The 17,054-nt window shown below is 41.2% G+C and overlaps 1 protein-coding gene across 2 annotated transcripts in view; it reads right to left on the reverse strand.

The window, feature by feature from the left end:
- Positions 1–17,054, reverse strand: part of LOC136755412 (LHFPL tetraspan subfamily member 2a protein) — a 53,951-nt gene that overhangs the window by 13,437 nt on the left and 23,460 nt on the right. For both annotated transcript variants that reach the window (XM_066711976.1, XM_066711975.1), the window contains one exon: positions 1,318–2,112. In XM_066711976.1, the coding sequence (XP_066568073.1) occupies positions 1,318–1,729 (412 nt within the window). In that variant the 5' untranslated portion in view covers positions 1,730–2,112. The remainder of the gene's footprint in view (positions 1–1,317; positions 2,113–17,054) is intronic.

Raw genomic sequence — 17,054 nt, forward strand, 5'->3', positions numbered from 1 at the left:
GCAATACAAATCTAAGCCAAATGCAAGAAGAGTAAAATTGTGCTCATATTTAAGTGGCATGCATTCAAATCACCAGAGGACTTTTCTCTATGAATATCAATGACTTGGTAAACTCAAGAACACCTTTATTTATTTCAGTATCAGGATATTAAGTGAAATGTAAGTCCTCAAAGAGAAACATCAGTATCATACCCACACACACAAAATTATCTTTGAAAAGCTGTTTCACGTTTAGTTGGCAACTTATTGGAAATCAAAAAAGGAATCAACCAAGTTCTCTTTGACAGACTAAGTCTCCCCCCACCCTGATGCTATGAAGATTAATTCTGTGAAAAAAATCAATGTGTTAGAAGCCTCCAGGCAACAATAACAGCAATGGAAATATTGTCAAAGCTCTCGGAGCACACAGTCAAGCAGTGACCTCTGCTAGTGACCTCAGATTCACCCCTCTCTGCTGTGGAATATTTTCCTGACCTATCACTCTTTCCATTACCAGTGTTAGAAGAAGCAGCAATCGTCAACCACCCACTTTCCAACATCTTAGTTTCAATTGGAGCGTTCCCCCCAATAGAGAAGTCCTCAGTTACAGGAATAGGACTCGGACAACTGAGTGGAAGCTTTTCACCCTACAGGATGCTGTCACTTGATGAAAACAGTTGTTCGATATTTCATTCGTCAAAAATAAAGGCAACTTCTGCTTCGGATTAAAAAGCAACATCTTCCACCTTCAGTGTGGAAGCCAAAAGCTAAGCAAGAGTGAAAGATACAAATATTTGGCAGGGCATCACTAACGGCAACTGTTTCAATAGGCAGTGACCTTGCGCCGGGGGTCTGTGCACTGCAATTAACCCCACAGTCACCCCTGGCAGTCTCCATTTCTTTAGGTTAAATAAAAGAGAAAACTATAATGGAGACCTTAGAATGCATTAATACATTTTCAAACAAGTGTGGCATACTTAGTGCCGGTTAATTGAGCTGGTCAATGTTTAAACACTAGTGGAATCTGCGATAAAGTTACTTGTTCAAATAGTGCTTGCCAGCGCTTTTCCTTTTTTTCTGTACATTCCTGAGACTTTGTGCGATCAGCTGTGTCAAACAGAATAAAGACCTACAGAGAGAAAGCGAGGCAGAGAGCTCTACAGTCGAGAGCTGAAGCTGCTCGGGACAATAAAGTCACTGATATTCAAACAACAGGACAATGAGGAATCCTGACAACTGGAGTTCATAGAGGGAAAGGGGGAAAAAAGAAAAAAGGATCAGTCATTACCCTGATGTCGCTGATGTTGGAAACATATTAACCAGAAAAGCAGCACTCACCTGCAATTCCCTGTAGTAATCCACACACGTTGAAGATACTCTTCTTCATGATGCTCTGGAAGCACATAGTAAACACAGATATAAAGGCTACGGCGCAGAGCAGCAGGATCCCGGCTGCCAGGAAAATCGCAGTGGCCTGCCAGAACCCGCTGGCAATCTCCCCGAAGTGATCGGCATACGGGCCACACAAGTCCTCCCGTCTGAGGTTTGCAACTTTGATACAGCGCCCATAGATGCCCAGAGTGGGCCGGTACGGCTCGGCGGTGCTGTGCGTGCTGACCTTGGAGTCGGAAGTCTTTGGGTGCCCGACGAGCCAATCCGCACTCATGAAGGCGATGAGTTCTGCAAAGGCGACCACTATGCTCAGCAGGGTCCACAGCATTGAGCGGCAAGTGACAATCACATGACACATGGTGCTTATCCAAGCTGGAGCCAGCTGCACGGGTCCTAAGCAGGAGAGCTCTTTGGTGTGTAATCCAAGTGGTTTAATTAAACCTAGTTTCTGTATTCCTTTCCTTTTATCGATTTAGATCTTTTCCCTCCACCCTCGCAGACAGGCAGTCTCAAACATGAAATCTCATAGAGCTCTGGTCATTAATTCACAGCTTATCTTCTCATGTCGTCCCGGTCTCTCTCTCTCTCTCTCCCTCCTTCTCTTGCTTTCTCTTTCTCTCTCCTAACTGTTGAGGCCAGTGGGGGATGTAGCTGTGAGCACTTTCACGCTTGGCACATGACGCTACATTGTAGTGAAGGACGTCCCCAGGGGCAGCCTACTGACATCACAGCAGAACACACCTACAACAACCAAAAAAAAAAGATATATGAGCAAAAAAATTAAACACATGCATAGGAGGGAGAAAACTAAGGCATGTGGAGCCACCCGCCCACCCCGGCACTGTCAGTTACTGCAATGTGTGCAGCTCTGAATCAGCACACAAAACTTCCGACATGAAGCTGTTACATAGCATCAGCTGGAAGCTTCCCAATTCATTTCTTCCCCACAGCTATTTATCTTCCATAGTTCAGAAACACCCACTACCCCATTGTATATATATATAAAATATATATACTCCTGATTATTTTAAATGCTGCAAAATGTACCATAATGGTAGAATCATCCATATTTTAAAGAGACTGAGACCCTACCGAAAAGCAATTTAATTTAACCACAATTTCAGCCAAAACAATCCTATTTTTTTTCTTATTATAAACGTACTTTGAAAGTGCCTACTCAACCAGCAATAATTAAGACTAAGCTTTTTTCTTCTTCTTCTTGTAACTGGAGAAATACCAAGTTAGTAAAGAAAAAACAACACTAACATATTTTAAACAATGTCTACAAAACAAACCAACCAACAACAAACCAGCATTTATATATCCATACATACACACACTTGCTTTTGAGCCTGAATCAGAAGTACATAGATGAACTCTCCCGTCTATGGATTATTTTAGAGTAATACACATTCGTGAGGGGCTGCTTTCGTACTCAGCCCTTCAGACTTGTGCCTAGCCAGAGAAACTGCTGTAGAGATCAACTGAACTGGATTCTTGCAACTGAACTGGATTTTAGTGCGTTTTTAAATCTCATTGCAATTTGTGAAGAAATGACTGCCTTCAGATTTGCCGTAATAAATGCCTCTGACTCAAAGAAGGACAAACAGAATAAAACCATAACATCCTCTGACCTTTGGACCCGCATGACATCAGATGGCAGCGTAAAAAAAGCGAATATTTAAATGGCTTAAGGAGTACACTTCAATTAACACACCCCTTAAAAACCACAAACTCCCTCCTCAGCACAGTTCCTGAACAGAGTGCGAGAGTTTATTTAGTTTTTGGTGCATGTTAATTTTAAGAAAAGAGATGACGGGGAAAACAAAGGTGGCTGAAGTGTTTATGCTGTATAGCCTCTGACGTAGGAACCTATTCTCGCAAAACAGCAAGCAGCCCCCCCACCCGCCTCCTCGCGCTCTTTCCCTTGTTTACAGGAGTTCACCAGGCTGCTAACTTATCAAGGCGAGTGACAGCCTTGCTCTGGGAAGGGATGGGTCCAGTCATGGTGAGCTGTGCTAACAAAGAAGACTGTTACTTGGTTGTCTTTACCTTTCTAGATCATATCTCACATCTCTCAGGTCATGTTTATTACTCAGCCATAGAGTTTTTATATACCCAGCATGTCAGTCAAGTTAAATCTTTTTCCAGTTTCCTTTTTCTGTGACAATTTGTCACAGCCACAAATTCTAAAAATGAACCTAATAAAAGACAAACATAGCATTTTATGAATTAATTAAGTATCACTACATCACACATGCAACCCTACATAAAATAAAAACTAGACCTAACTAATGAATGAAAAGGTGCCTTGGAGGAATGTTTTGCTCAAACAGCTTGTTTTTAAGAGCCAGTTTGCTCCAGTTTTTTAAAACTGGAGCAAACTGGCTCTTAAAAACAAACTGAATGCGAGCAGTAGGTGAATACACTATCAGATAGCTTTTTGTGTGAGCAAATCCATACTGCTCTGTAATAAATTACAGCACAGCCTTCTTGAACATTACTTACACTATAAAGGCCCCAATGGAATTAGCATGGTCCAATACTCTGTGTAGCACCACAAGTAAACATCTGCACAAAGAATTAACTGATTTTTCCAGAGAAAAGAACCTTCTTTGATTTTATCTTTCGGCACCTACGCAGAAATTACATTTCACCGGAGCAAAAGGAAAAAAAAGAAAAAGAAAAGAAAAAAAACCTTCACGCGGCCGGGAATTCACTTGGCCACAGTTACTGAACAGTGTAACAGTTCAGGAATGCTCCGGCTGGGAATGAAGTCACAAGGCTCCATTCTGTTTCCTAATGAAAATCCCAAATAGAGACTCCGCATTGTCTTAACAATATGGAGCCTTTGGTGGTCATGTTACTGCTGACTTTCTAATCTTCAGAGGTCCAAACTCAAGCCCACCGTACAGCCCCCTGTGCCACTCAGGGGATTAGCTCACTTCATGAGGTCAGAGACAACCCCAGGGTGAACAGCGAGTCTGCTCCATTGTTTTCTTTTGATGAGTCATCAGTATTTCACTGTTCCCCAGCCCTGCAAGGGCTCCTGTTACTGCCCCGCCGGTCAGTATGAGCAAAGACTACAATAAGCACAGAGATTCACACATCTCCAACAGCTTGTGCAGCACAGATGAACTCGTGCAAGCCGATTCAGGTTACAGCCGTCACTCTCCACATTGTGAACAATGTCTGCATTTAATAAATGTACGTTTCTTACGTTGCAAACACTTGACACAAATGTACACGTCAAGGGGTTAAACACACGCTGCTCAGAGCTCATAGGAAGGTATGAGAGATCTTGCATACAGCAAAGGCACCAAGAACCCTTATGAAGCCACTGTATTAGAACAGATCCATCTGGTTTAAACATTTATTTATTTTATCACACTGTATCAGACAAGGAAATAACAAGAGAGGAAATGGTACAAGTTCTTTGCCAGTTACCACATGGTGCATTTCAGTAATCTGCAGACTGGTATTGGAGATTGATGCTGCCGATTACAACCGTATCTGTGTCAGGTTCAGTGTGTTCGAGGAAGTTACGCGTATTTACTGTTAAATTGTGAATGACCAATTCTATGTTATCAAGGATCTGCAAGACACCAGACATTAACGGTCAAACATCACCAAACAACATTTGGGAGCAGAAAGAGGGAAGGAGGGGAAACTGAGGTCCAGGCTCCTGATGCAAGCAGTCCATGTCGAGGCCTGGAGCCTTGCACTTGCCAAACCGTGGTGTGCAGTGGATAATTGTAATAAGGAGTGGGTCGTTCCCTTAGAGCTATAAACAAGCACAAAGAGGCCTCATGTTAAGAAACCACACTTTCCAAAGGCACTGTGGGGGTCCAGCCTTCAGCCACATGTCAGCGACCCTGTCTTCCCTCCCCCCTGGGCATGACTGACTGGTTGACCGTATCGAGGGGACTCTGTGGAGGTCTTCTCATCTTGCCCAGTGAGCCTGCAGTGCAGCTCCAGCACAGCAAGCTTCACTCTACCCATGGTCAGGACCTGAAACTGCTGCTCCTCCTGTTTCGACAGGCCTCCCTTTAACAAGCCTAGCAAGCACTGGCAAGCTTATAAAATCACAACCACTTTCCACAGCTGTAGGCTAGTCAACACTTGAGAGATGACAGTGCTCGTGGTGGGGTTTGTGAAACAAGTAGAAAATGTCATTGATCACCTTGAGAGCTACACTCTTACTTTGCATGTGTAGTTTTCATAGTATATAGCTCTTTTTGTGTTAGGCTTGTAATTTTATGCACAAATCACATCACGACCACATAACTTCTCCAAATGCTACTCACCAGCCTCACCATCCCAAACCTGCACACAGCACAGTACCTCACATTTCAGGACAGTCCTCTTCATTGACACAGCAAAACCTCAATTATCTATAAACCAGAAGGGGCATCATTACTTTTGAACAAGAACACCTTTCCCGTGTTTCAAAAAGCCCTTCCCTTATCCGATATCCACGGCAGGGGAACGGCTTTGAAAATCTGCACTTCCAATCTGCTTCACTGAAATTTGTGATGCCAGATGGAATCATTGTAGTTTGATTAAAATGGCATCATTCCTCAAAGGACACATCATTGTTTTACAGCAGGCACGGTGGTGGCGATTCCAGCACATCTGAAATGTGATGCATGTTCTGCAGAGTTGTTTTGCACCTGAGGCTGTATAACACAGATTACATCAACGTATTTCCTAATTCTCTTGTCATAACTTTAGTTTAGAATACAAAATACTCCCAGAAGGGAAATGGTGTCAAAGTCACAGGTATACAGAAATAGTACAAACACAGTCCTAATCTTTAGAGCTAATGGCCCCCTACCTGTGGAATGCAACATTAGCCAGCATAGAGCACCTATAGAGTACCTATATTTGCAGATAAAAATAAAATACAGACTATTGAGTTTATTATCCACGTATACTGTATGTATGCATGTATGATTTTTAAAATGTATTAAGATTCCTGGGTTGTGAAGCTGGTTGCTGACACAATGACTTGACGGTGCTGCTATCCTGACCTTTGCCTCCACTCGCCTCACTAATTGTGTAGCAGTTTGGTGCCGAATTCCTCGGAGCGTGACCTCAGCCCTGCCCCTCATGGCCCACAGTAACGAGCTCAGTGGTGAAGCTGCCCAGCCTTGCCTGCTCGCACACTTCATTCCCTTCCACAACACTAAATCATTCAGGCTTGTGCCGAGAGCCTTCGCAATCCTGGTCAAGGGAAACAAATTTGTCTCCTACAGAAGTATACTGGGCAGCTCTGAGATTTGAATAAAGCACAAAGACAGAGCAGAGACATCAAAATACTGTGTGTTTATACATTTGAAGTTTTGAAACAGATTAAATACATTTATTCTAATGTGCATACAGAAAGTGTGTCAGATCTGCATTGCATTGTGCTTTAATTAATTTAAAGCAGATTCAGTAGGAAAGTTAAATTATATGGATTGTTATTTTTATTCTTGTATATATTGATAAATAAGGTAACAAATTACAAGTTATCCACCTGTTACAGCTTTAATTAAGCAGAGTACTGCAGAGAGTGCCCCCTGCTGGCATCAGTGTCATACCTTTGCTCTTCAAAGACCCAACCAGTCACCCTATTCTTTCTAATAACCAAAACATTCACAGTGCTGCAGCAACCTACAATTCCAAAACCTCAGGTCACTTTCCATTCACACAAAAGCAAATATTTTCATTAGTATACAGCAAATACCTTCTTTTCTGCACAAGTTACGTAAAGCATTAGGACAGAAGTGAATCACACACAAGGAGTTAAATAGCCATCTATTTATTTGAAAGGCTGGAGAGCTCTGTAATATTGCCCGGTTGGGCCATAAAGCGTGGGTAAGATCCAGGTGCCAGTAACACACTGTGTCAAAGCACAAACAGTCCACAGGAATAATCACCAGCCACTCACATCTGTTGTTTTCCTGTCAACACACTTTTGACATTACCAGGAACTTCCTCCGAAGGTTAACCAGGGAGACGAAAAAACAATGATGGAAGTACCATAGTCGCAATCGCCCTCTGAAATACCCTTATTAGGAAAATGCTTCCTCTCTCTCGGTCTCCCATATGGACTGTCGCTCACAGCTGCGAGGAAGCCCGGGCGCGTGGAGGAGCATCACAAACTAAATGTTGCACACTGATCTCACCATCAACAGCTATCATGCAAGTTCGTCCATTTTGATTTCCTGCAAGACCGAGGGGGTGTTTGCTCGTGGCTCTCATGGCCAATCCTGCCCATCCCTGCTCCCCGCAGCACAGCCCTTCACTCAGAGACACCTGTAGCCTGTGGCAGGCACCTGTCAAGGCTCCAGTGTGCTCCTCATGGGCAACGGAGACAAAGACAAAGACAAAGACAGCTCAGTAACAAACTAAATTGCTGAGAGGGTTAACGTTTAGTTGTTAAATACCTGAAACTAAACATTTAACACTGACATTGTGGAAAAACACATTGTGGAGTTCTTCATGGGTTAGTGTTCGAATACCAAAGGAATAAACCTGACAATCCCATGCACTTCCTCCAAGCTCTGATCCTGATCATCGCACTGCAGGTCAGACTGGGGTTAGGGGTGAGGGTGGGTCTACATTTGATCAGCATCACTGCTCATAGGAAGTGCGCCTTCATACTAAAGTGTTATCCATAGAAGAACTCTATTATTATGCACACAGCGGGAATGCAAAGTACTACAATATCAAATACGGAATTAATTAGCCCTGGTGGGAGATGTTTTAATGCTTACAAGAGTCTGTTACAGATAGAGGTGAGAAAGCAGTGCAGTGACCTTAACACCTGTCCTATTATTCCAGCACCGTTCACTGGGAACTGAAATCTCAGAAGAGTGAGGTCATGTCTATACAGCGTGGAACAAAAGCTTCACTGAGGAACAAAATGGTGAAGCATATGGAGACATCTGTATGATTAACCTGTGAAAAGGCCCGGCTGGCAGGAGCGACCACAGAGGCGGATTTCATAGGATTTGTCAGCTTGTGGCAGCAGACTAAGCTCCTCAGACTGATTTATAGTATTCTCCAAAGACCAATTAGATATGCAGATATACATATAAACACACTAGATATCACCATAATATATACACCAAATAGATCGGATTACTAATTGTAAAAAGTGAAATGCATAGCCTTTCATATGATGGAATATTTCCACAGTTCTTGCCATGATTAATGGAAATTAAAGTGATTTTAATTGAGAACACATTTTTGCAAATTGACAGTACAGGAACACTATTTTCTGTCTATAAGATCTTCTGACTTCTCTGCGCATTAAGGTTATAACGTCTGCGACAACATTGAAATAGAACTTTTTTTCCCATTAAATGTTCATATGTATTTGTTAGCAGAACATAAGCTACCACTGTAACAGCTAAACCTAGCTATTGCATGTGCAAAAGTGAAAGATCCTCAGAGTCCTCCCAACATTTATTTTTGCTTTGGTTTGAGTCATACAGTTATGAGAACATACTGAAAAAGTCACAAATATATATGAAGCTTTCAGAAAATTATAAAAACATACATAAGAAAAAGGCAAAAGTAAAGGAACGTCAAAACAAAAACAATTACGTTAAAACGGAACATTTGTTTTTTCATCGAAAACCAAAAGATCTGCCGATCTGGAGCTTTAACACTCAGTAGGAGTTGTTTGAGAGATGTCCTGCTTTTGAAATCCACACAAAACTGACAGACCATAGTAATAGAGATAAGGTAAGCCTATTGGAATGTGTTTTTAATTCCCTTCAGCTTGCCCCCCCCCCCAAAAAAAAAATAGACCACAATGAATCTCAACACCAAGCAGACCAGTGCAATCTGCAGCCAGGGAGGTCTGGTGGTGGGGATCTCTGGGTCAAGGTAAGAGCTGCCACACAGCTGCGGAAGCCAGGCATGCTCCTCACATAAACAACAACAGGAATGGCTATTTCAGGTGGTCCTAAAGTAACCACAGGGGTCTTTGAGGGAAACGGATTATTACTTGTTGAAAAAAACATGATAAACAAAAAATTGGATATTTCCTTATTGGTATCAATAAGGCAGTGCTTTTGTTTGTTTTCTTGCATATCATTCAAACAGTGGTAATGAATCTTTAAAATACTGTACATACATAGTACATACATAAAACAGCATATTTAATATATTTTTGTAGTTTATAAAAATAAAAATAAATCCCTTTTAGTTGACATAAGAATTTTTTAAAGTAAACAAGAATGTGGAGAATCGGTCTGGGAGATCAATACTGGAATGTATACTGCTGTGGTACGCTAACAGTTTCTGAGAGCAGGCATCTCCTGGGCCTCCGTGAAAACTGAACAGCTCGTCCCATATGCCATTTACGTTTAAGGCATTTTGGGATATATTTTTGCCACTTGATACTTTTTGTGGGGTAACACGTAAATGTAAGAAAAACAGTTTCGGAGGGTTGTTTTATTTTCTTTAAAAGAAATGTGTCATGCTGTCCAGAAAAGTATAAAGCGAAGAAAAACATTTTTCTTGGAGAAAAAAAAAAGACATTATAAACATATGCCTACTGATAAGCAGCTGTATTAAACTGGTGGAACCAGGTTAAAAAAACGAACTACCCCGAAAGGATTGATACGGGGGGGGCGGGTCATCGTTTTGTCAGTACATTAGTATGACCAGAAACAGTCGGGATGCTGTTTTGGGATGGCACTGGACCCAACACGACAGCAGAGCCTTGTGGGCGGCATGGTCTTTAGCCCAGCAGCTCTCATCACAGCGTGCTCAGGCTGTGCTGAACAAGCATCGCCGGCTGTAGAGCCAGTCATGGTTAGAAACCTGAGCTGCTTTGAACAATAACAGTTGTGTAATTTTACACTTGCTCTTTTTCAATGCAAGATTTGATCTACACAGTGCCATCGCCTTGCACTCCCTGCTGTGGACACAATGTCAGCTATGCATGAGCTTGTTTGGAAACTAGATGAACGTGATCCATCTCTGGCAACGATCGTGATGCAGGGGATATGTTCTGGCATGAAAACCCAGCATGGTTTACCCTCCAGACAGAGAGAGACTGGAATACAGTCAGACTTTGGATCGGGCAAATCTGAAAATAAAAAGGTTGTGTTTTTACAAAAAGTGTTGTGTCAAAAGACATTTAAATCACCTCCTAAGAAAGCAGGACCTTTGGACATTAATTTCATGGCTTCTGATCAACTAAAGCCACTCCGTTTACTTTGTCCATATCCCGAATGTTTCTGCTTTTTTCAGGCAGAATCACTTACACATATACTTCTGTAAAATAGGAAACAGTTCAGTTAAACAGGAAGTGAATATGTCTGAAGGTTCAATATTCCCAGAAAATATCGAAGACTAGGAAATAACTGGTTTAAATGATCAGAAAATGGGATTTTTTTTTTTTAAATAGAGTAATGTGGGTTTGGGAATTGTAGAACTTCCTCACCAGACCCATTACAGTATTATCATGATTATAAATCATGGCAAATCCCATTTCATTCCAATTAAACTACACAAAGACTTGCTTTCTGCTCTTGGATGTGCACCAGTTCAGTGGAATTTGCAGATCAGTGTTTCTATAAGAGAGGAAAACACTATGTGTTTAGTACATTAGCATACTACTACCAGGAAATTGTCTTAATTATTCAGCATCAGGTCAATCTAATATGTTTGGAAAAGACTGGTTAAAAAAAAAAAAAAAAAAAAAAAGAGAAGATTAGTATGGAACTCAGATAAAGTCATGTTAAACCACATCAGCATTTTCTCTAACATTTGTAAAGACAGTAATTACCTATTGAAGACCTGAAGTCCAGAATATGTTGAAAGAAGGCGTTGTTTAAGTCATACAGGGCAAATGACAAGAGCGTGGAAACTGACAACGGTTTTCCTTCAGCCAAACACCTCAGTAGTAATATGTAACTTACACAATATTAAGCAAAGTAAAAATCAAATCAATAAATTAAACTATAGAGTGAAACCTTTAAGGTTGTCTTCAGTATCAGGATCTACAGCCTTTATTTGTAGCCCTCTTCCCATTTTTGGACTTCTTTTAGTACAGTACAGTTTCTGCACCCTGAAATACTCCCCAGCTTTGTTTTAGTCATTAAACAGCTGTACGAGGTAAGACAGATTGGTCACTAAGAAGTGGCAGCTATGTTCTAGCACTGTACGATTTAAATAAAACCTGACCATGGAACTGCAGAACGCTCAGTGCATCACTTTACTACTGGCACTAGACAGTAAGATTGCTCATCTCGTTTTCTTAGCGCAAGCATTCACTCCTGGCACATCAAACTGCAAGACTGACAAACATTAAAAGGGGCCAACCTAGTAACCAACAACTGTCAATCCCTTTACCTCTACATGACACAAGCCTAACACACTGCAGATGTAAATTAATAATTACCATAGTAACCCCTTAAAAATAAAATGGGTATAAATAAATAGATACTTGCTTGGAAAGTAGACAATAAGTAACTACATAAATACTGTTAAGTTCCAACTCACAAATGCAACATACATTACATAGGAATGGTGGTTTGATGGGAACAAAGAGCAAGTTGCTTCACTGCTGGGACATATGCCACACATGTGAATCTCATCTTGTATTTATATTCTGTTTTTATTTTTTTATTCCTTTCATAGCCGTCACTAGATATTTCAGACTCGGCATAATATTTTCCAGCTCCCTGTACACTGAAGCAAAATTAGCTTTTTGTGCGAATACAGTGTACCTGACCAACTGGTTAAGGAAAATATATTTGATGTGTTGAGGAAACCAAATGGTGCGAGGCAGTTATAAACCAGTGACCAATGACAAGTTTAACTAGCCGTGCACAATTCCAAAGCCCTTGAAACAGCAGCGAATGTACAACTGTCCCAGAGGTAATGTGTTCAATGTGTGTACTTCGGCCATTATAAATGCACTGCGATCTCATGCAGTCCCACAGAATCACCTCCACACAGGAGGGGGTGTGGCTTGTTTGCCATTTAAGTGAATTGAAGTGTGTAATGAGAAGTGTTAGGGGTGGTGACCATCTAAATTGGGACAATAACCATGGTCTCCCTAGCAAAAATAGAGGATGTAGTCGTTACCTACATTGAGCGAAATGACACCCTGGTTTGATTCAACTGCCTTTGCAAATCCCCTTCCGAGGGAAAACTACTTCCTCATTCCTGCCTGGGAGGAAACAAACATGAAACCTAAGTTGCAAATCGCTGTCCCTGTTATTACTCCTCTAAGACAACCACGCACTACTGTCTTCTCTGTTTGCGCGGTCTGGGACCACCAAAAACCAAGACCTAGGGCTATCTGCAAAAATGTCAAGGTTGGCAGTGGTTCCCAAGCTGTGACAAGTGAAAATGTCCAGAAGACTAACACAATCTGGAGTACAGTTTTCTTAGAGCTGGCCCCGGGGTTGTTATTCCAGTTGTGATTTGACGGTATTGAAACAGCTATCAATCCTCAGACTTGTTGAAGTTCAGTACCTACAGAAGGGTCAAGTGTAGGTCAGACAGTTTGTCCGATAGTTGAAAATAAGCCTAGGTGTCAAACCACTGGGTGAGTAAGCTAAGCTTCTAAAGAATAAGATGAGATAAGAATATAATAAGAATATAAAGGTGCTAAAACCACATCCTTTTTGTTCTGTGTTGTTTACCTGCTTTATGAAATTAGGTACTTAAACTATATGATCCATATAGAGAAGTGTTCTAAAAGCACACTGTTTTAGCGTTCTCTATAAAAACTGCCTGTGCCTGCATGCAGAGAAACCTGTCTCTCTCCAGCATGCTAAATAATGCATAGTAACTGCTTTGAACCTAAACCTGAAGTGAAGCTTCGTTTCTACGACAACACCCTGTCAGGAATCTTGCATGGTTTATTGATATTAATGAATAAAATCGGGAGATATACTTTCTGTTATTTACAGGATGGATCCAACAGCCCAGAGCAGGGAGTATGATGGACAGTGTGGATATCCCTGTTACTGTTCAGACCCCATGATGTTACCGAGGGGCCAGTACAGAATCCAGCCATGAACGTTCGAGCACAAAGCACTCTCAATGTATTAAAGAATATGTGACAAAGCACAGAGATGGGGTGCGATTAAATCTCCACTCATATCAGCATCCAGATTGCTCAGAGCACTGGTAGTGGTTGTGTAAACAGCTCCACTTGCACCGGCCCACACTGAGCCCACACAGAGCCCAGCTGCGGACCCTCCTCCCTCCCTGGGACGGCTCCATTCTCCTCACATTACAAATGCCATGTGCACTGCTGAATCGACACTCTCACCCTCACTCACTCTCATCTGCTAATCACATCTCCACCAGCAGCCAGACTCCTGTCACTCAATAAAATCTGCTATTGCACAAGGGAGGGGGTATAAAAAAATAAAAATAAAGAAAAAGATGATTCACTTACCATTGGATGGCTACTCAGCTGAGCAGATGCACTGAATCAGAGGCAATGACTTGCCTTGAAATCCAATTAGCCTTCTGCATGAGTGGGTGCTAAATGATAACTGATTACCTCAGCTATGGGAATGAAGATGACTATCCACTACTCCCACAAAGACAGGCCCAGAGCGGGTCTCCTAGAGAGGCCTCGACCTCCAGCTCGAAAAGCGTCTTTGTTCCTGGACTGTGCGCTTTAGCGGTGCTACACCCGCATTTAAATGAAAATACTTTACTGGAACGCATCATACTGCGAAAAAATGACTTCCCTCCAGAGTAAACACAGGGAAACGGTATGTGGTTTAGCAACTATCTGTCAAACTCAATGAAGAATAAATGTACCCAATATGCCAGTCTGAGGACAGGCAAAGCGGAGTGCAGTTCCCTTACCGTACTTGTGGTCGCAACTCATTATTATAAGATTTACTGGAAGTAAACACCTGAGAAATAGAAATTGAAAAATGTGACAAATCACATGATCACATTACCATCATCTAAATACCAGAGCCTTTCCTGGAAATAAAACCAACTGACATACTAATACAATTTATTACACATTTAAAAGTGTACAATAAAATAAATACTAGCTGTGGGAAGAGTAAGCAATTGTCAGAATGTAATAATGATGAATAAATAAGATGCTGCAAGATAAAAGCACTCTGTCAGATTGAGAGTAATAATAATTTAATTAATACACATACAGACCACAAAAGGGAATATATTTCCGAGGCTGCATTTCCTAAATTCCCACGGAAACCAGACATCTTATCATCCCTTGCATTCATATCCATGATGTGGAATTATCCAAACCATATACATTAACAGCAAACTAATTTCACTTAAATTGAACATGTATACAAATCACCTGAACAGCGGGTCCAACGCTGGACTGGATTCTTGGATGAGATATTCCTCATTCAAAGGCTCAGGTTATAATAACAGGAAAACTAAACTACATACCCAGTACTTCATATTTAAAAATGTAACCTTGAATCCATGATCAGACAAGCCCGTGGAAGGTAATGACAGCTGACAGGTTTTGGGTAAATCAGCTCAGCAATGCAGAATGTCAGAGGACCTCCACCCGCAGCTACAGCGATCTTGTTAAAGCTTGCAAAAGCTCCCCAGGGATTCGCCGTTATTAAATATTTATATTAAAATAAAATAGTTTCTTGGCATGTGCGAAATAGGAGCATTTGTGCATCGGTCCTCTGACAGTTGCAGGAAGTGACCTGAATACAGTCTAATCTCTAGGAGGAGCAGCTAGAGTGGTTGGGGGCATTCAGATGTGAAATAGGAAATAGGAAACTCGGGAGGCAAATACTTATTTTCCTTCAAGCACTGCACATTTTTCCAATAAGCGGAATGACTTGGTTTAGACAGCGACAGTCCTTAAGCTTAGTGAACTGGCCAAACACAACTCTGATGTTTTCATTTGGTGCTCTTACTAATGAATAATGAATAATGAAATTTCAGAGCTATAATATTTTGGGATAATGTTGTTAGCCTTTGGCTGGACAGGGCAGCATCTGTGCACAGAGACACACTCCAGTGTTTAGACTGTTGTACACCAAGGGCCTTCAATGTGCTTGTGTCTTTTTCCATGTTTGACTGCTGCAGCTCAAGGGTGCGTCATGACCGGCCCCTCAGTGGCTCGGTGAGCTCTGTCTATGTGTACCTCGATGCGTCCCCTGACGTGAAGTGAATAGAGTATTGTGCAGGGCGCAGCAGCCCTCTTTCCCTAGCTCATGTATGAAGACTGACCTGAGTTCACCTGGACTGCAATTTTATCATTTTTTTTAAATTGACATCCAGTATCGGGTGGTTTGGAATTGTGAAGCTGAGTGAAGAATCCTTGTGTGAAACTTTGTGTAACAGGTATGGCATAAAACAGCCATTTTAAACAGAGGATACGTGACCAAAGTTCTCGTATTTGAATCTAAGCTGAAAACGAATGTAAAGGAGTAAAGGAATGCCTTATTTCCCCAACTCTGGCAATCATGCCATGGAGATTATTCCTGAAATTCCCACACAATTATCTGACATGTTCAGACATTTTCTAAAGCGGGCTGTTCGGACTGATTTGAATTTTTCTAACTGTGGTTAAGATGGAACAGGATCTTTAAAAACGTCACAATCAGCCATTTCCTCTATTAGCTGGAACCAATGTACAACCTTTAAAAGCACAGTACATGTTTTACATAAACTTAACCAAGTTCAATACTTAAAATTCAACAGAGCCAACAGGGAAATAAAAGTCAGCTTTGCTCAACAGACCTGTCAGTCAAAATAATAGCAAATTTTCCACAGCACTACTGCCTTCATTCCCAATAGTGACTGTATTGTTCTCTTTTTGATAATGGTGATGCATATTTGTTTCTCTCACCCTCCAGGGTATTACATGAAAAGAGTCCTGTAAAACATACACAAACAGTGTAACCAGACACACTTGAGCAGTACAAGTATAATGCTACCAAGCAGTCCAGAGAGCAGTCAAAGCAACAGGAAACAGAAAATGACAATGTTTATATCAGTAGTTATTGAAGTTAAACCTGGATCTGGGCTGTAAACAGACAAAGGATACCTGAAAGTAAATATTCACTCATTATGCAGTTATATTATATTCATTAATATCAAAAAGGTAGGTTCTTCAGTTTTAAAACAAAATTAAGAAGAAGGACACATGTCTTTAATTAGAGGCAATTGTCTCCTCATTGTGCAGGATTGATTTCTGTTTCTTACTAAATTCATTAAAATAATCTGATGGCAACATAAGCCAAAAAACACAGGCTACAATTGGAAGTTTCAGTTCAGCAAACAGGCGAGATAGCCAGCCCCTATTCGATTATGAGAACCGAGAAAAACAGAACCAATCACACATAAAAATAAGGATTCCATTCCAGAACATGAAGGAAAATATCTAGGCGATATAAAATTTTTTTTCCATAAAATACTTTACAGTCCATAGACTTTATATTTTTAATTATTTTTGGTTCTGCATTTTTAGAAATTCAGATTTTAAAAAATTAATGAATGCTAAAATGACCCTTGTATATCGAGGTGAGATCATAACCCATTCCATTTAATGGCACAAAAAAGTGGGGTTGCAGGGGTTGCTTGGGAACAGCTGTTAAACAGGAAAACCACGAGTCATCATCACTACTAACAGGGAGACCGGTGTTCCTCCCAGCCACTACCTCACAGCTCCCTGCGGAGAGAGTGAA

The sequence above is a fragment of the Amia ocellicauda genome, chromosome 8 (assembly GCF_036373705.1).
Source record: "Amia ocellicauda isolate fAmiCal2 chromosome 8, fAmiCal2.hap1, whole genome shotgun sequence".
Lineage (NCBI taxonomy): Eukaryota > Metazoa > Chordata > Actinopteri > Amiiformes > Amiidae > Amia > Amia ocellicauda.